The sequence below is a fragment of the Dendropsophus ebraccatus genome, chromosome 3 (genome assembly GCF_027789765.1).
Source record: "Dendropsophus ebraccatus isolate aDenEbr1 chromosome 3, aDenEbr1.pat, whole genome shotgun sequence".
Taxonomy (NCBI): domain Eukaryota; kingdom Metazoa; phylum Chordata; class Amphibia; order Anura; family Hylidae; genus Dendropsophus; species Dendropsophus ebraccatus.
The window spans coordinates 94,528,917-94,547,271 of record NC_091456.1 but is presented as its reverse complement, the minus strand read 5'-3'; the positions used below and the strand labels follow the sequence as shown (position 1 = coordinate 94,547,271).

The 18,355-nt window shown below is 38.8% G+C and overlaps 1 protein-coding gene across 5 annotated transcripts in view; it reads left to right on the top strand.

Annotated features, from left to right (window-relative positions):
• Positions 1-18,355, top strand: part of NCAN (neurocan) — a 156,961-nt gene that overhangs the window by 106,609 nt on the left and 31,997 nt on the right. For 4 of the 5 annotated variants that reach the window (XM_069964406.1, XM_069964405.1, XM_069964407.1 and 1 more), the window contains exon 7: positions 3,983-5,074. The exons of the other annotated variant lie outside the window; for it this stretch is intronic. In XM_069964406.1, coding sequence (XP_069820507.1) covers positions 3,983-5,074 — 1,092 coding nt within the window. The remainder of the gene's footprint in view (positions 1-3,982; positions 5,075-18,355) is intronic. 5 annotated transcript variants of the gene reach the window in all.

Here is an 18,355-nt window from a genome sequence, read left to right as displayed (position 1 = left end):
AGTCACACAGCGTGAAAATGATACAGGGGTTTTAGAAGGTTACATGGTGAGGGACAAATGAATTAGGAATGCTGAGAAAAATTCATTCACTCAAATCAATAGGTTTGTCCTGACTAATCCTTTCCAATGAATATTTGATGAAAGCCTTAATCAAATAAATAATTATGATCTTATTGAAAACTATACTAGCACATTGGGATTAATCTGGGTATCCCATGGCTGTTTCTCTTGAATGTCTCCTATGCCTTCCCAAAGTTTTTAGTGAGGATATTGGAACATAGCTGTAAATTAAGGCTAGGTTCACACTGCGTTTTTGCAATCCATTTGAAAAAACGGATGGAAAAAACATGCATTTGTGTTTTTAACGCACACAAAAGTAGTGTCAGCTACGTTTTTGTGTCCATCAAAAAAAACTAATCCGTTTTGATCCTTTTTTTTTACAATGGACGTCAATGGAAAAACGGATCAAAACGGATGCACAAGAATGCATCCGTTTTTTCATCCGTTTCTTTGCAAAAAAACGGATGAAAAAAACGGATTGCAAAAACGCAGTGTGAACCCAGTCTAACAAAAACACATCAAAAAGCTGACAGGGAGCTTAAAAGAATCTGTCATCTTCCTAAAGAAAAATTACTAACATTTATATGTGTTGCACATAGAATGCTCTGTAGAGCAAGCTTGCAGTAGAACTGAAGCCAACCATACACATGCAATAGCTGTTAAATGGATTCTTATTCAACAAACTACCATTTCTTCAAACATGCATTATTGGATGACATTTGCTGTTAGAATTACAAAGCACAAATTGGCTTGTGGAGGTTTTTTTTTTCTTACTTCAAATCTGCACATTTTTTGAGTCTAACACAGACAGTGTAAGGCCATGTTCACACTTCGTAAGACACCGGCTGTTCTATAACCCCGGCCATGTCACAGATCGGTTGGAGTCAGCAAAGTTCATCCCGGCTGGTACTGCAGTAGCGGCTCGATGAACTTAATTTCTGTTGAATTCCGTTAAATTCACCATAGCACAAATAGAGAGTGTGGCCCAAGCTGCAATTTCCATTGTGTTAACTGACAGGTCTATTCACAATTTGCAACAACGGCCCTAATTAATTTAAAAAAAATATGTTGTGTGAACATAGCCTAAAAGTTCAGGAATCGGTCCATAAATAGTCACAATTATACTACATTTGCCCGTTGAACTCAATTGAGCCCACTAACAACACATCAGGCTTTACGTCGGCATTAGAGATGAGCGAACCGGGTTCGGGTTCGAGTCCATCCGAACCCGAACGATCAGCATTTGATTAGCAGTGGCTGCTGAAGTTGGATAAAGCTCTAAGGTTGTCTGGAAAACATGGATACAGCCAGTGACTATATCCATGATTTCCACTTAGCCTTAGGGCTTTATCCAAGTTCAGCAGCCACCGCTAATCAAATGCCGAAAGTTCGGGTTCGGATGGACTCGAGCATGCTCCAGGTTCGCTCCTCTCTAGTCGGCATCCCTTTCTGTTGCTGATGTATAGCCCAACAAAATCCCTGTATGAATGGGGACTTAGCTTTTTTTAAATCAATGATGCAGTACAACAAGCCACCTAGATATAACACGATTTTTGCAAGAAAATGGCCATGTTTTGCTATTGCTGAATAACCACTTTAAATGCACACTATTGTTAACTGTAGCTGGGATCCTCAGTGGCTAACAGTAAGGTTTGTGGACAGGTCTAAGAAATAACACTGGACAGTGCTCCAGTCACTGATTGGCCGAGCGCGATGTCCATTAGCCGGGAAGGACATTTTCCTCCTGAATCATGAATTAACTCAGGAGAAAAGGTCTTCCGACGGGGGTCATGAGTACAGGGAGAGGGGAGCAATACTTGCTTGTTATTTTTTTCCCTGCTGCCTGTCAGATATAACAGAGCTGGACTTTAATTCACTGCAGATTTCATGCTGTGGATTTCAGCTATTTATTTCCATTGATTAAATGGGTTATCCAGGTTTAAAAAAACATGGCCTCTCTCTTCCAGAATCAGTACCACTCCTGTCCTCAGGTTGGGTGTAGATTTGCAGATGGCTATAAACGTTCCAATGTTCGGTGAAAAGATCCATTAATTAATTTAATATACTTTAGGGTCCATTTACACAGAAAGATTATCTGACAGATTATCTGCCAAAGATTTAAAGCCAAAGCCAGGAATGGATTTAAAAAGAGGATAAATCTCAGGCTTTCCTTTATGACCTGTTCTGTTTATAGTCTGTTTCTGGCTTTGGCTTCAAATCTTTGGCAGATAATCTGTCAGATAATCTTTCTGTGTAAATGGACCCTTATGCTACGTTTACACGGAACGATTTTCGGGCGAATTCGAACGATAATCGTACGTGTAAACGCGGCGAACGATCGATAAATCGTTCATTTTGATCTTTTAACATGTTCTTAAATCGTTGTTTGTCGTTCGCAAAAAAATCGCCAATCGTTCCGTGTAAACAGTCGTTCACTGATTTTACCTATGTGTCAGATAGGCTTAAGCGATAGCAAAACGATCGCAAAACGAATTTTCTGTACGATATATCGTTCCATCTAAACGTATGATCGGGCGAATTATCGCTCCGTGTAAACTTAGCATTACTGTCGCTTATATCCATGTCTGACTAACTTCTAATGCAAATTGTTCCTTTTTATTGTAATGGGCTTTATATTTTTTGGCCAAAGGGAGATGGTGACTGCATTCAAATTAAAATAATAGCTTTGATATGAAGCAGCATTCCTGAATAGTGGCAAGTAATCAAAACAGGTTAGGTAACAATAAAGCTTAAAGGGGTTATCCAGCGCTACAAAAACATGGCCACTTTCCCCCTACTGTTGTCTCCAGTTTGGGTGGGGTTTTGAAACTCAGTTTTATTGAAGTAAATGGAGCTTAATTGCAAGCTTAATTTGTAGCACTGGATAACCCCTTTAAGGAGAGAGTTTCCTGTCCACAAGAGCTAAGAATCTACATTCACGACTTGTTCCAATTTAACTAGTTTTAATAAATGCTTACCATATGTAAATACTAAAATATTATGTTTCTTTGTTAATTGGTAACTAGATAGAAAGACAGGGATAGATGGATAGAGAGACAGAAACTACATATATATGTAAAAGGGAACTCTGGTTTTAATAAAACAATAATTTTATAGCAAATGACCTTCTACTTCTGTCCTACTAGATACAGCTGCCTTCTTTAAGCAGCACACGTATAGTTCATATGTCATATTGAACATTTATGGACAAGTTCAGCGACTGTAAACTCTTGTTATAGTAGTGTTATATAGTCTCAGTAATTTCTAATTTGCTCACATTTTGTATAATCTTTCCTATATCTGCTGTAATTTATTTGTTTTTTCGTCTGTAACATTTAGCTAATAAATTCAAATAATTATGTAAAATAAAGTAGACTCTATTTAAGTTCAATCTTTTATTGGCAAAAAGGCAATGGAAAGGCAAGGGAAAATCAGCATACTGCTAAGGTGTTGTGTAGTAAATCAACCTGGCAAGATGGGCACAGGATATATTTCACTTAAACTCCCACCTGGGGAAGTGTCTGGCGCAGAAACAGGCAGAGATTTTTATCATTATAATATAATGATATAGTCTCTATGAGGGCCAGCAATTCCAGAGCCGCAGCTATAAACCACAGCAGAGGTAACAGCAAAATGTCATATACATAATTGTGTGGAAATTGAGATTTGAAAGGCATTCCATAAATATTTATTGCATTGTCATATAATATACCAAGGTTCTGTGGCGTCTTGCTATGCTAATCCCGTTAGCATCTTTGGTGTGCTTCCAAATAGATACAGAAAATGGATAAGTCTAGATCTTTCTATCACTATGAATTGACTGCTGAATTAAGAGCAGCTTCTTGCTTGGTTTGATGGCTTCTCTCCCCGTTCAGCATGATAGGATTCTAATTTATCCTTTTGACATGTTGCCTCTCAACAGCTCTTCAAGCAACAGCCCCCACCCCACTGGGGAATGAGAAACAAGGTCCAGTGTTCTTGCAACAGGAAGACCTCAGGCTGATAAAACCAGAACTTCAAAGTCGAGAGCTTGGACAAGCAATGCAGTTGGAATTTAATAACGCCTTGCCTTCCACTGACAGTGTAATATCTACTACAATACATGGATTTAAAATGGAAGGCAATGATCCAGTAACACCCGGAAACTCAGTGGAAATTGCAAAGGAGATCAATGTATTATCTTCAAAGCTTCTTGTCCCAGCATTCACTGAAGAGGGACAACAACATACAGTGACCTATACAGCAGTAGAATCAGACTTAGCTCATACTTGGGTTCCAAATGCCTTAACTACCACCGATATTCCGATCCACAAGCAACAAATGACAGGTAAAATACAACAGGCAATGCCAAGTGCAGCTAGGAAAAAGACTAGCCAGTTGGGTGATCCCAAGAGAGAGGAAGACAGTTTGTCTTTAAATATGGTAGACAGGAAATCCAATCCAAGACAGACCAGCTGGAGAGATTTTCTTGAGGAGTCCATAGCAGATTCTTCAGAAGAAGTACTAAACGTTGATGGAACTGAAGAGCATCAGTTGAGCAGAAACATAAATTCTGTTCCTGATGATCACAATTCTCCTCAGTACATAAGTCAATTAACTGAACAGAACACTTTAAATCCTGACAAAAATATTAATGGTTTGGATACCAACTTGGAGGCCTCAACATCCTTTAACTTCCAACTTCCAACTTTCACAGTTCAGCTGGAAGGTGAAGTAAGAAGTACTCCTGCTCCTATAGCAAATCAAGTAAGCACATTGGAAGAAGGCATTCAGCAAAGCAAACCAGGTTCTCTTGGCAATTCAACAAACATAACTTTAGAACAAAGTCTTCTTGCCCAGGAGGAAGTGATAAGAACTGAAAAACATTCACTTCAGAAGCATGTTGAACCGTATAACTTAGTAGACAATGGTACTGAACACTCAACAGAGCTACACAAAGACATAGACTCCCAACTTCATGTGGAATCTCCATCTGTTTCCAATGATGTGAAGGATAGTAGGGGAATACCAACAAGTAAGAATGCATTTAAATATATAACAATAGAAAATGTTACTTGGTTATTTCTATGCATGTGAAACAAACAATGAGAGAGCTGCATTTCAAAGTAATCATTTTAGTAATTTGATAACATTTTTGTTCTCAATTTTTTTCATTAATTAATTATAGGGGTATTCTCATCAAAAGTGCTTATGCCCTATCATTGGTATAGACAGTATAGGACATAATAAAGGGAGAGAACCCCCATGTTATTGAGATTGTGTGTGTGTGTGGGGGGGGGGGGGGTAGTGTTTGGACGCTCCACAAACTTTTAGTTAGGCCTTCTCCTATGGATATTGTGGACAGGGCATAACTAGTCCAGATAAGAATACTTTGATGATTTTCTTAAAGGGAATGCATCACCTAGTTATGCTCTGTGACCTGTGTAGAGATCATTATGGAAGGGGGGGGGGGGGCTGTGACCATCACCTACTGTAAGTGGCCGGAACCAATTGAATCTATACACTGGGGTGATATGATAAGGAGCAGACTGCTGAAATTTACACCTACAGAACAGAAAGTGTCAGCATTTTATAAGACTTAGTCGTCAGAATGAATACTAAAATATTTCAGGCTATTATAAAATAAAGTAAAATTGAAAATTTAAAAATAGAAATCAACAAAAATTCTTGAAATGTAACTTAAAAATTTGATTTAAAGAGATTGTGCCTATACTTTTTATACCTATAGAACTATACCTTCCTAGGTGGGAGAGCGCAGGTGTTTATCTCGATCATCTGTCAACATTGGTGACACTGTGCAGTTATTAGACATCATGTGCAGACATAGTTTTGCCCACAAGAGATGATCAGTATATACACCTGTCCCCTGCTGTCTCAAAATGTATAGTTTCCAAGATGTAAAAATACAGCAGGTTAGCTGGGGAGCAGAAGGCTTGAGCTGCTTTAAGAAATATGTCTTTTTCTGATAACCCCCTCAATATGGTTTGTCAGAGAATGGAGCTCTGTTATAGAAGAGTTGAAATGTAGATGAGCCACATTTACCTTCAGATGGATTTTCTGTATTCAATCAAGGTTGAGATAAGCAGTAGACTTGTATATATATTTTATGTTCTAGAAATCCTGCTAATACACATAGAACTTTGCATAGATCAATAGTACAGATGAATATAAGAAACTTTTCAATATATATTATCTTCTGTTCCTTCCTTCTTCAATCACCCATCCCACCTGGCAAAGCAAGGAGTAGAGATATAGGAGGGAGAGACCCTGAGTACACAGGCAGAGAGAAAGACAGCTAAGAGACAGCTCTGTAAGAGATCCCAGTTTTATAGATAGTTTAGACTGCTCTGTTCAGGTTCTCATTGCTTTCATGCTGCTGCTTTTTAGGCTCTACATAGAGACAGACAGCTTAGATGTTAGGCTTAGCTTGCAGAGCAGAAATCTGCAGAAAAATGCTATATGTAATATATATATGAAGGCCAGATATGCCACCAACCCTCATTAGAGATGAGCAAAGTGAATACAGCTAAGCTAGATTCAAAACAAATTTAGCAAAAATTCACTTCGCTAACTAAATTTGTTACCGAGAGTCGCAAAAAAAAGGTCACCTGTCGGCCTTACCTCTGTATCCTTTTCTCTGTCTTCAGCTGCCACCAGCTCACTCAGACAATCATTGACTAGGAGACAGGACCATGGCCAGTGATTGGCTGAGTGGATTGTCACTTTCAAGACACAAGAGTGGCAACCCAGTTACTGGCCACGGCACGGTTCCTTCTCAGTCAGTCAGTGATTGGCTGAGCAAATAGTGACAGCCCACTCAGCCAATCACTGACTTACTGAGAACAGAACTTAATAAATATATGGGTCACTACTATCACAGAGTATTTGTATAGTTTTACTAGAAACTATTTTCCTAAAGAAAAAAGAAAAAAACTGTTACCGCAACCCAAGATCATTAGTGTTAATAGTCTTATTTTTGTGTGACAGAGCTGGGTATCAGCTTGTTTTGTGTCAGAAGATGTATAGTTTTTATTGATACAACTTGTTTTACATATATAAGACTTTTTTTTTCTTTTTTGCATTGACAAAAGATTGACAAAATACAGCATCATTACAGATCTGTCGATAACAAACATGTATAGCTTTTTATTTTTTTTTATGTTTAAGTAACAGTTCAAATTGTATAGGGAATAAATGTCATTTCAAAATTTGAGGGGTGGGGAGGGGGATTTCTTAAATTTGATTTCATCCTTTTTTTTACTTTGCACTTATTCAATTGCACTTTTATCAGCAATCTGCTGATTCCTAATACAAAACACTGCTCCTGTAGTGCAGTGTATTGTAACTGTCAGCATTATGCTGACAGGCAATCTACATAGCCATGCCTCTACCACATGGCTTTATAGCGGCATACACATAGCAGTCCTGTGGGCCTTAAGGAGCCCAGCTGCAATGGATACTAATCCGCAGTCTGTGATCTCATTGCTGGATTAATGATGGTGTAAGTGGCGCCGGCTGATACTTTACATACCATGGCTGGGATTGGACCAAGGCATGTAACCGCTTAAGCTACCTGGAGTGGAGGTTTCTTTTTAAAACAAATAATGCATTAAATGGTTATCCAGACTTGGCTGCTTTCTTCCAGAAACAGCACTACTCTTTTCACCAATGTAGGTGTGATTTTACCACTCAATAATACACTCAAAACTCAATAGGTACAATATTTTACATAAAAAATGTTGTGGGAACATAGCCTAAACCTAACTATTGGTCATAAAACTATAGAGTACAAATAATTGATCTACATTTATCTAATTATGTAACGTTATTATTAAAGGGGTAGTGCAGCGTTTAAAAATTATTCACTTAATAACACACATACACACATACACACATACAAAGTTATGTGTTATGTAAGTAAATGTCCCCCTTCCCCATGTCCCCCCACTGCCGGAAGTGTGGTGCAGTATACTCACCAGATTACTGTTGACCCCGGCCACCATCTTGGGTCGAACAACGTCATCTTCGGGAGGCCGGCCTCATGCTGGCCACCCTCTGCCGTATCATCAGCTGCTCAGCTGCGATTGGCTGAGAACAGTCATGCTCAGCCAATCGCAGCTGAGCAGCTGATGACGCGGCAGAGGGGGGCCGGCACGGGGTAGGGCTGGAGCGATCCGGCCAGCCTAACGAAGATGAGGTTGTTCGACCCAAGATGGCGGCCGGGGTCGGTGAGTATAATGCACCACACTTCCAGGGTGGGGGGCACATGGGGAAGGGGGCCATTCACTTACATAACACACATTACAAAGTTGTAAAACTTTTGTAATGTGTGTTATTTAGTGAATAATTTTTAAACGCCGCAGTATCCCTTTAATGTTGTCAGCATTATTTCAATTGCAGGGGTGGGATTTTTTGAGATTTGCCTTACTTGCCATGTTACCTAGAAACTGCCCTGCCAATAAACACACTGAAATGGTGGCATAGTGATTGTTGTCATTATACAAACACTATAGACACTTGAGATCGTAGGAGAACCCAATATAGTGGACAAAATATCCTAAGACATCCTAATACAACTGGAAACATAATAAGGAGATGTTTGTAGAAATTCCCTATCATCACAATAAAAGGTTAAATCTTATAGGCTGTATCATTTCCTGATAAAGTGAGTAGAAATCTGCTCTGTTTATCGGGTCCCTGCTGCGTGCAGATGAATTGCTTTTATCCCTTGTTACAAGCTTCATTTAGCAATGAAATCACAGCTTTGATTACAGCCTGGTCTCCCAATAATGAACTTTCCGAAGCTTTATCTCTAACCAGTTTTGCCCACAGCCCACTGCTCCCCACAAAACTCCCTCTGGTGGGCTTACATTACATCCACAGTGACAATGGGAGGGGATTTTGTCCTGCAAGAGCAACCACCTGCAATACTCGTCTGCAGGTTTCCATATTTTACTGTCGTTTATCCCAAGTGTAAGTGTTATTGCACGCACTGATGAGTATGTTAACTTAAATGTTTTATGTACCAGCAGGTTTATTTTGCATTTACAAAGCATTAAAGGGCAAGAAATAAATGTGTGAGGTTAGAAGATGGGGAATTTTAACATTACTTACAATGAGTATAATGAGTATACAGCAAGTGTACTGTATATACTGCTTTGGAGTAATAAATAGTGGAGGCAGGCTTGCTGAAGTAATAAGTAGTTCACATTAAAGAGAAAACTTTGTTCTTTGAAACATGGATCCTCTTTATCTCTTTTAAATATGGGCCCACTATCCTCTAATAAACCTGAATATAAAAAAATAACAATTGTCTATTGCCAGATATACAGACATTTTACAATTATAAGTTCCCGATATACCAAAGATAGATTTGATGCTTTTTTACAGAAACCTAGGTTGAGAGGACCTGTCAAAATGTTTGTGTTCAGCGATGTCACCTGAACCCAAATGCTATACATTTCATTCCCTGTGGCTGCAAGTTGGATGTCGCCCTAGGGAGCCCTGGAAAACATGGATACAGCCACGGACAGCCTTTTTTGACAGGTTTGCTCAACACTAGACAAGAGTTCTGCTGTGAATGCAACCATGTTTTTTTACGCCTGGATAATCCCTTTAAGGACAGTCTCTATAGCTCCAGGCTACTACCCTCACCCCTATGATGCTTTAACATAGCAGACTTGTGATCCTTGCAAGAACTATCTTGCTCATTGGCTGCAGCATTGAGTCACCTAAGTAAATGATTAATTGAACAGGGCACTTCTTGCAAGGATGAGGCATCACCAGGAACAAGGAAGAAGCAGTCATGAGCAGGTACCAGGAATATTGTTGAGGGGGCTTGGAAGATATATAATGGACAGATATGCCACTAATCCTCATTAAAGATGAGTGTAGTGAATACAGCTAAGCTAGATTCCGCTACTTATTTTTTAAAATCAATACATATAATATATATATATATATATATATATATATATATATATATATATTACCCCCAGATAACCCATTTAATTTACTAAAGTATAAATAAAGAAAATTTGTCAAGTATTTGTCAAAATTAGAAGGTCATAGACTTGGTATTGCAGGCAGACACATCTTATGCATAGGGAGAAGGTAGCTGCCTGTGTGATTTTTTTTTTGCATGTTGGATAGTAATGTTTTTTTGTGTTATCTGTACAAATGCTTGCAGCTCAGGCATGAGAGAAATTATTAGGGAAAATACCTTTATTGATGGAGATAAGGTGATCACTGACCATGTGAATAGCTACTTCTGCTCAGTTCTTTCAGAAGGAGGCTTTCAAAATCCCAATGTGGTTGGACATAGCATTGTCTTCAGTTGCAAGGGTTCAGCCCAAATGTTTTGCAAGGCTGATATTTTAGGGGAACATGCCTTTGTAATATTTAATAAGGCAATGGGTCCAGAGGGCATCCACCCCAAAGCCTGTAAAGAATTCCAATCTGTATAACCAATCCCTTCTAAAAGGAGAAGTTTCTGATGATTGGAGAATGGACAGTGTTGTACCCATCCATAAGAAAGGTAGTAGATGCAAGTAACTAGATGCCACATCTGTAGTAGTAAAAATAATTGAAACTTCAAAAAATATTGATCACCTGAGAATCAACATCTTGATAGATCCAAACTCGCATGGCTTTACTGAGGGCAGAAAACAATAAAGCCAGGACATACAAAACTTTCTTGTTTCAGTACTTGCAATATATTTACAGTTTTAGGCTAGGTTCACACTACGTAAGTTTCCGGCCGTAGCGTGCTCCGTGAATAAGCGGCCGGAGATTTACGTAGTTTGTGTACAATGCAAAGTATACAATCTACTGCTGCACAGTTCACACTATGTACGAACTTACGCCCGGATCGCATGCGGCGCCGTAAAAAATGAACCAGACCATTGTTTCGGGACAGAAATGCTGTAACTTACGCCCGTAGCGTAACATGCGGTCCAGTACGGAGTGGTGATTTCTTCTTTTTTCCACTTTGATTTGCCGATCCAAAAGGTTCTGGGGGGTGTCCGGGGCTAGCCGAAGATATCCCAGTAAAATACCGCTGTCAGATCGCTACGTATGCCGCTCGGGAAGCGTACGTAGCTTACGGGCGTAAGTTCACAGACCGTACGTAGCCGGCCGCAACTTGCGTAAATTCCGGCCGAAGTTTTACACGTATATGTCCGGCCGCGTAAAATATACGGCCAGACATATACGTAGTGTGAACATAGCCTAACTCCACAAAGTATACAGAACATTATTTCTTACTGAATGTGCACAAAAACACCCATGGGTGCAGGGCGATTATACAGACATTATTGTGTGATTGTGACAATGCACTGCAAGGTTACTGCTCTTGTCAATAGAATAAATTGTGGCGGCTAGATGACGGCTCCCGAGCTTCCATGAGAAACTCCATGATAATCCACGTCCAGATAATCGTCCCACACTTTATGGGTGTTTTGCGCACAGGGTGTTCAGTAAAAAATGATGTTCTGTTTACTTTGTGGAGCAAAACTGTCACTATATAGCAAGTATTGAAATGAAAACCTGCGGAGGACACTACACCCTAAGTGTTTTTATAATATTTTTGAATGTTTTACTGAGGGCACGTCATGTCAAACTAATCTCACTGATGTTATTGACTATTGACTTTGTTGTTGGCTGAAGCATAGATATCAGAGGCTTGTTGTTAATGTTGTATCTTCTGAGCAGAGACTGGCCACAAGTGGCCACAAGGGTCTGTTCTGGGTCCTGTTCTTTTTAATATCTTTGTAAAGGACATAGTAGAAGGTTTTTTAGGTAAGGCTTGTCTTTTTACCGGTAACACAAAAGTGTGCAATAGGGTTGAGGTATGTGTAATATGAAAAAATGATTTAACTTTACTAGTAAGTGGTCAAAACAATGGAAATTGCAATTCAATGTTACCAAGTAGAGATGAGCGAACCTCAAGCATGCTCGAGTTGATCCGAACCCGAACTTTCGGCATTTGATTAGCGGTGGCTGCTGAACTTGGATAAAGCCCTAAGGCTAAGTGGAAATTATGGATATAGTCATTGGCTGTATCCATGTTTTCCAGACAACCTTAGAGCTTTATCCAAGTTCAGCAGCCCCAGCTAATCAAATACCGAACGTGCGGGTTCGGATCGACTCGAACCGGTTTGCTCATCTCTATTACCAAGTATAAAATAACTTAGGGGAAAGGAATCCTCTATCCGGGTATGGTATTGGAGGTTCTGTGTTAGCAAAGACTTCAGAAGAGAAGGATTTAGGGGTAATAACAGGCTCAAAATGAGTTACCAGTGCAGCCAAGTGGTAAGGAAAATAATTGATTGCTGTGCTGTTGCCTAGCTAGGGGTATAACCAGCGGTAAGAAGAAGATTGTTATGCCACTTTATAAAGCTCTGTCTGGAATACTGTGTCCAGTTTTGAAGAGCTACACAACAAAAATATATTGATAAAATAGAATGGGTCCAAAGGCAGGCTACAAAAATGGTGAAAGGTCTTGTAGAAGTATAAAAAATATCAGCAAAAACTAAATTCGTATAGTCTGGAGAAAAGAGTAAAAATAGGGACATGATTGATTAAATATGTCTAAATAAGGTTCACGAGGGAAGTGTTTTCAATAAGAATTAAACACAAGAACAAGGGGGTACAATCTGAGGTTATGGTAGGTCAGGAGCATTATGAGAAAATATAATTTACTGAAAGAGTAGTAAATGCCTGAAACAAATTTCCAGCAGATGTGGTTGGTAAATGTACAGTAAGGGTATGTGCACACTGAGGAAAACACACACACTCCCACTTCACTCTCTGCCTATGCCGTAGACTCCATTCTATGGTCAGGCAGATTCCGCCATCTGCCCGAAAAATTAACTTTATTCTTCGGGCAGACGGCGAATCTTCATGACCATAGAATGGAGTCTATGACACGGGTTGAGATACATGTGGGGGCGAGCTGCGGAATCTGCAGCGGGTGTGCACATTCCCTAATTGAATATAAACATGCCTGGGATAAACATAAATCTCTTTTCTAAGATAATAATAAATGAATTGATATATGAACGGACTAGACAGACCAGCTGGCCTGGTTTAGGTTTGGTTCTGCCCTGATTGGATCTGGCCTAACAGTTCCATCAGTGTTGGGAAGCATAATTACTCTTAAAATAGCAATAGTGTAAATGTTTTGTAGAAATGAAAATGCATACTGTAGTACCTTATTCTATCTACACACAACATTCTTTTCTAATATGTCCAAGTGTCCAAAAAATAATAAGAAGAATTTTCTTTGTTCTTGGCATTGATTGCTCACGATTGCTATTGGTTAAATGGGTTTTTTAAACATTGGTCACTGTGCTGACCTTGCCTTAAAAATAGCAGATCCCAAAGCATTCCTTTCTCCTTCTCTTACTTTTAGATCTGTCTCTAGTTCTTGCCATCATATGTGATCCTCACTAGAACTGAGCATTATTCATTTTACGTTCGTTTTGAGACGTAACGTATAACTTGTTGAAGATGAGATAAATGCGCTCGTTCTGATGCTTAAACACATAATGGATGTTGATACTGTTTTGTTTTAAGAGAACTGATAAACCAATCTCATGTTTCCCTTTCTACACATTTACTACACATATACAGTATTTTACTATTGCATGGAGAACTATTAAGAGACTATATAATGGGTTACTGTATTTACAAACTGTCAGCTATGTTTCCAAGCACAAGTGAGGATTAATTGTCCCAGGCAAACATCTAGCTTTGGGCAGAAACGTTGACAAGTTCTTTAATAAACACGTCCACCTAATCTCTTTGTTATTGTGGAGTGGTCATTGATTAAATGAGGCCCATTCATCAGACAAAAAAGGAGGGGGGCTCATATCAAGAGGGAATGGAAGCATTCAGGCTTGAAATTAGTGTCAGGAAGATGGACTCTTTTCCATTTTTATAGGTATACAGTATGTGTAAGTCTGGCCTTAACCTTCATCAATCAGGGATGGAGGGACAGATATATGAGATTTTAGCTATAACAGCCCTATAGCAGTAAAATCTATTATATCAGAGGTGTAAGCACTAGCTTTTCCAGCCAATGGACTTTCAAATAGACACGTTTTGAATAAATGGTGCTGTAGTGAAGAAAATACAGTATCTTGTAGATCAAAATCCAACACCTGAGTATATTTACCAGACCTATAAATCAGCAGTAGTATTATGCAAAAGCTTGTCAATTATGTTACATCTAGCAGTTCATCAAGGTTTTTAATACTGCAGCTTCCAGCCATGTCAATTTTGTAGCCCGCCCCCCTCCCCCTCGCAAGGAAAAAAACAAGTTTTCCCTTATTCACAGGATAGGGATAAAGACAGAAGAACTTAGTACAGCGGTCTTCTGGCGTACTTGGCTCTTTCCATCTCTCCATAGGAATGAATAGAGCTGTGGGTCACATGACACAGAGACAGAATTCTGAAGAATTTAGCTCAGTGAATAACCCACATTGTCTTTATTATGCTGGAATCTTTCTTAAGGAGTGAACTGTTAGCTGCCAGCTTATGATGTAAATGGGAAAGTTTTTAATACATATCCATAGGGAGTGAGGCTATACCGACCACCAGACTATCAGACAGTGGTTTGGGCTTTTAGACTGTGCTGTTCCATAGACTAACACTGTTGCGCAAAGATTAAAAATTTAACAAAATTTTTGCACAGCTACTTTTTCGCCACCTACTGACCAGGGGTAAAATGTACATATGAGGTTGTTGTTTTTTTTTAGGAAAAGTGCACTGTATCTTTTTCTTTGATGTATGTTGGTCCAAAGGGAAAAACCGGGCTGGTCAGATGTTGCATACTGGCATGAGTACAACATGTTATAGATATGAAACCAGTTTATCTTCCTCACTGGTTACTTTATATTCTGTGCTGTGTGTAGTATATATCATGTATGCCTGATTGCATTAAATACAATGCACTCTCTGCCCTTTCATCTCTGCTCTAAACTGCTAAGTTAACAGTCAATAGAATTATAATGGGGCCTATGGAACTTACAGTGGACAGAATTGCCATCGTCCTAGCAATTGGCAGGGGTCTCAGCACCCAGACCTATTAAAATTGTATACTATTTAAATAATGAAACACTTTAAGGCTATGTTGCAACAATGTCTTTTTTTGCCCATTGTACAGCCACCCCTTCACATGGCAAACATTTTGGGGCCAAAACACTTGTAATTATGGCCTTAATTTGCATATTATACCCGTTGCCGTAAAACAAAAAAAAAGGTTGTGGAAAGATGGCCAGACAATGAAATGGTGGTGACTGCAGCCAACATAAGTTTATTTTCAGATGTCTAACCCAATTAGTTTGGTGACCCACAAAATTATCTTTTACCGAATAGCCGACACTAACAAATAAATTTGCTACAGGGATAAAGTGTTTGTTGCAGGAAAAGCCTAGATAAGATATAGTTTTATTGAGAAGGGCAAAAATAATACCTGTAATATACCTGTCATGTATTCACCCAGGCCTAGTTAATTCTTTGTAAATCTTTTTCTAATCCCAGATAAGTAAGATTTAAGCTTATAGGTCTTGAGAACATACAGTGTTTTTTTATGCCTGGAAACAACAATATGGGGGAAATTTATCAAAGTAGTTCTAAATGTGCTTGTGTCTTTATTATGCGTTTAGCTGCACAAGCATCCTTTCTGTGCACCAAATGTATCAAAATGGCGCACGAACCCTCATAAATCTGACGCAACTGCAGTGATGCGCCATTTCACACATTTGACCTGCCTTTGAAGTTATTATGTAAATGTGGTCTAGACTCAAGTGGCTTTGCATCTTTTTTTTTTTTTTGCCTTGACCGACAAAAATAGAACTTTAGTAATGACAGACATGAGTAGTGAAAACTTGTGAAGTGATTTCACAAAATTTGTGACTTTTCTACGCCTGGTTTGGGCTTTCCCATAATGCACTTTGTCTCCTGTGATGTCTAACTGACCCTGTAGAACTATTAGATGACGTACATCATGTTCAGCCAATCAGAGCTGAGCAACCTGAGTCATCTGACAAAGGGAGGCTGGCCTAACAGGGCTTAGACCCGCCTCCCTCTTGATGATGTCATTGTCACAAAATGGCTGCCAGAGAAAAGCCTGGGGTTAATAGTCATTAGGTAAAAATGAATTTACTTCGCTTTCTGGTTAAGTGGGGAAAAGATAGGGAAGGGGGGCAGATAGGTGATTGAAGCATATTACACAGTTATATAATGTGTTTCAATTACTGGGAAAAAAACTTAGAATTAAAGTACAAAAATCGACTGCATTTTATTCCTTTTATTTGATGGAAACATAGCCTAAATCTTCGTCCACCTTTTATATATTCTTGAGACTGGTTGTTTTTTTTACACAAAGAAATGTGTAAAAGCTGAATGTGCTAGCATCATGAAACATACCTCAAACAAATAAAAGTAAGCCATTTTTATTACTGGCATATGTTTTTTCCAGATAAAGCAGAAGAGAAGTTCTGGAATTATGGAATTACTCAATGTTGAGTAATTTATTATGGAATCATCAGCAATAAAACAAAAAACAAACTTGCAGTGACAGAAAAAAAAACTACTGAGTATGACTGCAGCCTTCTTGTTTGGCTTTTCTGTTTGTGAATCCCATTAGATTTAGCTTATTTCTTACAGCTCGTACACATTGACTCCTATATCCTCTTTTGTTATACATTTTCTTTTTTTAAATTCTCAATTTTATTCATTTTCCATTTTTCATAAAAACTAGCGATACAATTAACACCCAAAGGGTGTAAAGACACATGTACAGAAGTATAACAGTGAAATAAAACACAACATAACTGATGTGTTCCACCGCTACCAGAAATTTGTTATTGCACTTATGTGGAGAAGCAGGGAGTGCGCTAACGCTCAATTTAAGACCAAAGAAGAGAAAAGAGATGGTAGAAAGAATAAGGGGGGGGGGCATGAAGAAAAGAGGGGGGAGAAGGGAAAAGGGGGAAGGGGTACAAGTAGTTCCTCACTGAGCCAGGAGAGACTTATATTCATCTGTTTTGGTGAATTGGTCCCAATAAAACCAGGTCCAGAAGAAGCGAGAGGCATGTAACTGTGTGTTATGCATTTTCTATTTTTTTAATGCATTTTCTATATTTTTTCCTAACTATTTGACATCTTTCTTGGCCTACCTAGATTTCTAACTCAAAGAGAAAGATTAACCGCTCAGTCTCTCGACAAAGGCCTCCTTGCTAGTCAGCCAGCACCCTGCTTTGTAGTAAAAAGGGGCAAAACACTGAAACAGCTGTCTGCAGATGGAAAACATCTTTTTTTAGGCTACATCTTTGGCTATCACCCCTTCACATCAACATTGTATCTATATACATTCAACTGCCTATGCCCCATGCAGTTGCAACACATATATACATTCTTGGTGTGGAGAGGTTTTAATGTCTGCGGTGCAGCTTCAATGTGAGCAGCATCACACATATTAAAGTGACAGCATCTGGCATAATGACAGACTGCAGCGATCAAGCTGCTGTTTGCCATTAATCCCTTAAACGCTGCGATTTTTAGCATTCACAGCATTTGAAGGTGTTAGTGACAGGGGTGGTACCTGTTACATTTATTCCATTTATTTATCATAGTCTAGACTAGATAGGATATTTTATATCAGCAAACCATAGAGGATAATTGGTAGAAAAAGGGGTTAACAGGGCATTTTAATTTTGTTTAACACAAACCTAATGTTGACTTGTGGCACTTCCTAGGGGGATTGAGAGAAAAGCTGCTCTGAAGCATTTTGTCTGACATATACATGATTGTGTAAGACTGTATATATTTTATCAAAAAATTTTCAAAAAGGAATTACAAGTAGATAGTCGATACAGTATCTCTAAATGAGACATTTGGGAGGGTTATAACTAGAGATGAGCAAACTTTTCAAAAGTTCGTTCCGACCGGACTTCCGGATTTTTTTGAAAAATTCGGTTCAACCAAATTTTGGATTTCTTCGGATTTAATCGTTTAAAGCATCTATATGATACGGGGGTAGTGTATTTGGTTGAATTTAGGGCTCTACATGTCAGTAACATCGTTATCTTTTCAATATCTCAAAGTAAATTTTTTTTTTAGACTTCAATATTCACCATTACAGGGTCTATGCAGGAAATTCACCATTACAGGGTCTATGCAGGAAAAAGGTCACAAATGCAGTGAAGGAGCAGTCTCTCCACTACACTCTCGCAAGGATCCAAATATAGTACTTGTATATCTGTATAGCACTTTTTTTTAGAGTTTT